Raw genomic sequence first — 6,382 nt, 5'->3', positions numbered from 1 at the left:
ACGAATGAATTGAACTGGAATCAATTGGAATGTCAGGCAACTGATGGTAGATGTTTGGATATAGTTATTTTTTGTTTTTATGATTTTATTTTCTAGTCGGCGGTGGTATCACATCTGAACAGTAGGTGACGCTAGTGCTTCAGTAACCAGATAAGAAGAAGAAAACCTGACGTCACCTTTGCTGCTGTTTTGGCGGTAGTTTGATTTTCACAGAACCTTTAGACGGAGAAAAAAAACACTTCAAATATCGTCTAACGAGTCTTTTACCATGGAGAGGTATGTACTGCTTCTGAATGGTGCGGAGGTTGTTGTTGGACTGGACATCTACAGCTTTCTAACGTATTCATTTGATTAAAAGCCGCTTGTTGGAGATTTCAGCGCTTTGTTTTTGAAAAACAAGCTTGCTAGCTTGCCGTTCCGCTCAGCTGTGTGTGATGCGTTTGAAATGTAGCTCATTAGCAACCCAGTTATGAATGCTCATATTTGATAAATAGCACAACTTAAGTATTAACTTAAGTTATTTCACAGTTTGCTTTCTGTACGTTATAGCGTGGCTATTTTACAATGTTGTTTAGACTCAGGGCGGCTGTCATTCCAAGGCAGCGAGTGTTACGTCCCTGTGTGTACTCTGTTCCGCTAACACAGCTTTTCATATCTGTAGTATATAGTTAGAAGACTGTTGGGATATGTCGTGTCCGGTACAACGTTTATCCCCGGCAGCTTGGATGAGGGTCATACAGCCTAATTAAGTGCAGAAAACGAACGGAGTCATGGCTCGGTCCTAGACTCAGCCGTCGGTAACCTGCTCCGTGCCGTTGTCCTACCAGGTCCAGGAAGAGCTACGTGTCCAGCAGCCGGCTGTCCGAGCTTCCTCAGCGGGTGGCGGACAGCAACCGAATGAGCATGGCGTATGCAACCCCGCAGAGGTGAGCAGACGTTGTGCCCGGTCAACCGCTGACCGCTGTCCTCGTTCTTTACTTATCATCTACCGTGTCGAGGAAGTATAATTCACTGTTGTTGTGCGCGTTACTGCGCGAAGAATCTTAACCGCGCAAGTTTGTGAAGTCAAACCGTGTACCCGTTCATGTTTCCCGCAGCAAGTCCTTCGGGAAGCTGAACATCCCCAAGCCTCAGTCAGTGTCCTCGGATAGAAGAACCAGCTTCTTCGGTTCCAGGTATGTTTCAACCACCCATCCTCCATAGCGGAGTTAGTCCAAAGCATTGCCTGTAAGTAAAAAATAACTAACTTTTTTTTTTCTATCAAAACACTTTTTTTGTGTACAGCAGCCCTTTTTACAAGCAACATCACAGAGGGCTTCACATATGCCCTAAGAAAAGCACCCCAACCTGACTCCTCCAGGGCTATGGATGTGTCATGATATTTCTGTGTTTAAAGTTGTAGATCCATATTTGGTGTTGTTGTGTTCAGGACCAGTGGAGCTGGCATGGCCCGTAACAGCATCTTCGGAGGAGCGGAGAAGGTCAAAGACGTGAGGCCTCTTCATGACAAGACCTTCGTACAGCAGTGCATCAGACAGCTGTGTGAAGTAGGGGGTCCTCACACACACACACAGATTCAACACCTCCCTCCATCCCTCACCCAACATACCACTTCATAAAACTAGATAAAAGCGTCTGCTAAATGAATCCCCAGTTATTTCTTCTTCTGCTGATCCTGGTAGTTCCTGCAGGAGAAGGGCATCCCAGGCGCCGTGACAACCAAGTCCCTCCAGTCCCCGTCCACCAAGGAGTTCCTGAAGGTGTTTGAGTTCATCTACTGCCTGCTGGACTCCACCTTTCACATGCCCTCCTCCAAGGTGGAGGAGGAAGTGCCCAGGATCCTCAAAGACCTGGGGTGAGAAGCCCCTCCCTCTCCCCCTCCCTCCCTCCTCCTCTCAGAGCTCTCTAGAGAACACACCCTTGTCCTGTAAGGACCATCTCACGTCTCCCCTGTGTTGCAGGTACCAGTTTGCCCTGTCCAAGAGCTCCATGTACTCAGTGGGAGCCCCCCACACCTGGCCTCAGGTACTGGGAGCCCTGGTCTGGCTCATAGACAACGTCAAGGTAGGACACACACACACACACACACACACACACACACCTGGCTGAAAACCTGTTCTTCTGAGGTCTTTGTGCAGCATTAGATGTCATGTCGTGGTCTGTGTGTAGATCTTCTGCGCTATGGAGGAGCAGCAGGATTTGCTGTTCAGTGACTTCTCTGAGGGCAGCACGGAGATCGAAGACGGCGTGGAGTACAACAAGGTGAGGAACTGCTCTCCCTATATCCCTCCGCCTGCTCTCCCTGTATCCCTCCGCCTGCTCTCCCTGTATCCCTCCGCCTGCTCTCCCTGTATCCCTCCGCCTGCTCTCCCTGTATCCCTCCGCCTGCTCTCCCTGTATCCCTCCGCCTGCTGTCCCTGTATCCCTCCACCTGCTCTCCCTGTATCCCTCCGCCTGCTCTCCCTGTATCCCTCCGCCTGCTCTCCCTGTATCCCTCTGCCTGCTCTCCCTGTATCCCTCCGCCTGCTCTCCCTGTATCCCTCCGCCTGCTCTCCCTGTATCCCTCCGCCTGCTAACCCTGTATCCCTCCACCTGCTCTCCCTGTATCCCTCCGCCTGCTAACCCTGTATCCCTCCGCCTGCTAACCCTGTATGACCTTGTTTACCACTGGGGTTAACACGGTCTCCTCTCCTCCAGCTCTTCATGGACTACTGCAGTGAGACGTACTCCATGTTCATGCAGGGAGCGGACACGTTTGATTCTGAGGATGAGGAGTTCCTCTCCAAGATGAGTAAGAGAGTTCACATCCTCTCAGTGTCTACATGCAGAGACACACCGCTGAAGTGTCTGTAATGTGTTTTGGTGTGTGTGTGTGTGTGTGTGTGTGTGTGCTACAGAGAAGCTGTACAACGTGGATGAGACCGTGCTTGCCAGCATGGAGGCCAGGTACAGGATGGTGACTGAAGAGGTGGACAGACTGGAGAAGGACAGCCAGACAGTTGAGTCTCCCTCATCCCCTCCTCTCATCCCCTCCTCTCATCCCCTCCTCTCATCCCCTCCTCATCCCCTCCTCTCATCCCCTCCTCTCTCCTCCTCCTCTCATCCCCTCCTCTCATCCCCTCCTCATCCCCTCCTCTCATCCCCTCCTCTCTCCTCCTCCTCTCATCCCCTCCTCCTCTCATGCCCTCCTCTCATCCCCTCCTCTCTCCTCTTCCTCTCACCTTGTCTTCTCTCCTCCTGTACCCCCCTCCCCCCAGGACCGTCTGATGGGGAAGAGGACTGAGAAACTCAAGCTGCAGACCGACCTGCAGAAGCTGCAGAGTTACCATAGCAACCTGGAGACCTTCAAGGGCAGCCTGGAGGGCAAGGCGGCCATGCTGGCAGAGGAGCTACAGGCAGCGGGTAGGCCCCTGCACACAAACCCAACACACCCTAACCCTCACAGGAACCCAACCCCCCTGACAGTGCATGTGTGTGTGTGTCCAGGCCTGCAGACAGAGTCTCTGAAGCAGCAGCAGGCCAGGCTGCAGTTGGTCCTTCAGCAGCAGAAGTTCACGCCGGCCGACATCGAGCGCATCAACCGAGAGAAGAGAGAGCTGCAGCAGAGCCTGTCGACCCTGAGCACCACCCTGGACCAGGCCCAGCAGCACATGTGGAGCGAGGAGATCAACCTGGCCAAGGCCAAGGAGGCGGTGAGGGGGGAGGGAGGGGAGGGAGGGGATAAAGGAGTTTAGTCACATTTTAAGTGTGCCTTACCAAGGGACGAAGTACTGATTCTGTGTTTATCAAACTTCTATATTCTTCCCTGACTTCCCTTTCCTCTCTCTCCCCTCCTCTCTCTCCCCCTCTCTCTCCATCTCTCTCCCCACTCTCTCTCCATCTCTCCCCTCCTCTCTCTCCCCCTCTCTCTCCATCTCTCTCCCCACTCTCTCTCCATCTCTCCCCTCCTCTCTCTCCCCCCTCTCTCTCCATCTCTCCCCTCCTCTCTCTCCCCCCTCTCTCTCCATCTCTCCCCACTCTCTCTCCATCTCTCTCCATCTCTCCCCACTCTCTCTCCATCTCTCTCTCTCCCCTCTCTCTCTCCATCTCTCTCCCCACTCTCTCTCCATCTCTCTCCCCACTCTCTCTCCATCTCTCTCTCTCTCTCTCTCTCCCCACTCTCTCTCCATCTCTCTCTCCCCCCAGGCGGAGATGAAGCTAGCAGAGTACCACAAACTGGCCCGGCAGCTCAAGCTGATCCCTGCGTCGGCTGAGAACGCCTGTGGTCACGACTTCACCATCAGCCCCTGCACCGAGCAGGGCCCCTCCTCCCTGGTCCACTACAAGACCCACATCCAGGTGGGGCCCAGGACCAGGCCTGGATCAGGACCAGGCCTGGAACAGAGGTACATTTTCTCCACACTTACAGCTGCACTGTATGGCTTTAAAGAGATTGTGTGTGTGTGTGTGTGTGTGTTCAGAACCCCCTGAGGAAGCTGATAATCAACGTGGAAGAGGAGTCAAGTTGTTTGACCAATAAGAAGCTCACCCTGGAGGGGACTGTGGATCAGGTCTGTTTCTACTGTTTCTCTCTGTCTCTCCTCTCTCTGCGTGTCTACCACTCCTGTTATGTTATTCCTTGTGTGTTTCAGGTGAACTCCTGCATCTCAGACAAGGGCAACGACCTGAAGCAGCTGAGGGAACAGATCCGCAGACTGGACGAGAAGCTGGAGAACGACTTACAGGTACCACACACACACCTGGCTCTCTCTCTCTCTCTCTCTCTCTCTCTCTCTCTCACCCCCCCCACACATACATCCATCTATGCCTGCCTGCCTGTGTGTGTGTGTGTGTGTGTAGGAGCTGGCCAGGGATGAACAGAAGTGGGCAGCAGAGATGGAGTCTGTTGACAACCACAAGAAGCTGCTGGAGAAGAACATCACCCAGGGTTATGAGGAGTCTGTGGAGCAGCTCCAGGCAGCGAGGCAGCAGTCAGTACCCCTCCCTCACCTCTTTCTCTGTCTGACTGGGGCTTCTGGATGCTAGTCTATGAAGGTTCCTGACCTGTTCTTCCTCCAGGTATCACCTGGTTCGCCAGGAGACCGATGAGCAGCGAAGGACCGTGGCCAAGAACCTGGCCAGCGTGTTCAGCACCGCCACAGACCACCTGGGCATCGTGGAGGTGCGCTAGCCCCGCCCCCTAACACCAGCCCCGCCCCCTAACCCTCTCCCACACAAGACCTAGCACAAGTCTTATCTGAAAATGATTTAATAACATCAAAATGCTGTTAGTCATTCTGTTACCTGGTGACAGACGACCTGACGTGTGCGCGTGCGCGTGTGTGTATGTGTGTGTGTGTGTGTGTGAGACAGAAGTACCTGGAGGACCAGCGTAAGCGTGTGGAGCGTGTGTGCAGCGAGACCATCCAGGAGGAGGAGGAGGAGCTACAGAACCTCCACCAGATCATGGAAAGCTTCCTGGACAAGGCTGCTAACATGCCAAGCTAACATGCCAAGCTAACATGCCAAGCTAACATGCCAAGCTAACATGCCAAGCTAACATGCCAAGCTAACTGGCTCCATGTTGGATTCTTGTGATATAGTTTTGTTACGGAAACCTTTTCCGAAACTCCCTGTTTTTAATACTGTTATATACTCCTCGTGTTTATACTATTTTATGTACTCTAACATGGTCGCACACACTCGTAACTCAACACTCACTCTCATACGCACACAGTCACACACACACACACGTTCTCACACACACACATTAAGGCAGTACACACGTTTTGTTGACCTGTTTATTTATGGCAGCTTCTGCAGTTGTTGACCCTTTGCCTGTGTGTGGTAACAGGAGATGGTCACTGTCCATGTATTGTGTATATGTAGTGTGCGCTTCACGTTTCTAACAAGGCACAGGTGTTTCGGCGGTGTATGTGAAGTGGTTTACAGTGGATGCTCACAACCAACCCTGGTTCAGTGGAGTCTCACAGTATCCCACGTTTGAACTTTTAAATGTACTTTTCTGTGTTCATCTTTTTCCTTCTGCACAACCTTCTCCTCACTTGTACTGTGTAACAACTTGATTAAAAACTTTGCTAAATGCAGAATTATTTCTGAGAATTATTTGCCCAAAAATCTTCTAGATTGTGTAATTTCTCCAACTCCATGGTGGTCCTGTATCCCACGGTCATCCGTGTTGAGTTTGTGGTTTACGTAACGACGCCTCCTCCTAAGGCCCTGGAACGTAGCAGCCGAGACAACCCTGTCCTCTGGGACTCCCCCAGACTAGAGGACAACCCTGTCCTCTGGGACTCCCCCAGACTAGAGGACAACCCTGTCCTCTGGGACTCCCCCAGACTAGAGGACAACCCTGTCCTCTGGGACTCCCCCAGACTAGAGG

At 52.3% G+C, this 6,382-nt stretch overlaps 1 protein-coding gene across 2 annotated transcripts; it reads left to right on the top strand.

Moving 5' to 3' along the window:
* The first annotated feature begins 148 nt into the window (after window positions 1–148).
* On the top strand, window positions 149–6,089 carry ndc80 (NDC80 kinetochore complex component). Of its 2 annotated transcripts, XM_084690437.1 has the most exons (18): window positions 149–276; window positions 828–926; window positions 1,098–1,175; window positions 1,430–1,547; window positions 1,683–1,855; window positions 1,962–2,064; window positions 2,170–2,262; window positions 2,698–2,791; window positions 2,898–2,998; window positions 3,258–3,402; window positions 3,487–3,692; window positions 4,186–4,338; window positions 4,461–4,550; window positions 4,632–4,724; window positions 4,840–4,970; window positions 5,059–5,161; window positions 5,353–5,501; window positions 5,554–6,089. In XM_084690437.1, the coding sequence occupies exons 1-17, from the start codon at window positions 269–271 to the stop codon at window positions 5,485–5,487; spliced, it is 1,923 nt and encodes a 640-aa protein (XP_084546563.1). In that variant the 5' UTR covers window positions 149–268; the 3' UTR covers window positions 5,488–5,501; window positions 5,554–6,089. The 2 variants fall into 2 exon arrangements, with proteins under 2 accessions (XP_084546563.1, XP_084546562.1); XM_084690436.1 differs by having other exon boundaries at window positions 5,353–6,089.
* Window positions 6,090–6,382: the final 293 nt, after the last annotated feature.

Source organism: Hypomesus nipponensis, chromosome 24 (genome assembly GCF_054491055.1).
Source record: "Hypomesus nipponensis isolate SF chromosome 24, ASM5449105v1, whole genome shotgun sequence".
NCBI lineage: Eukaryota > Metazoa > Chordata > Actinopteri > Osmeriformes > Osmeridae > Hypomesus > Hypomesus nipponensis.
This window is presented reverse-complemented; position numbering and strand designations above follow the sequence as displayed.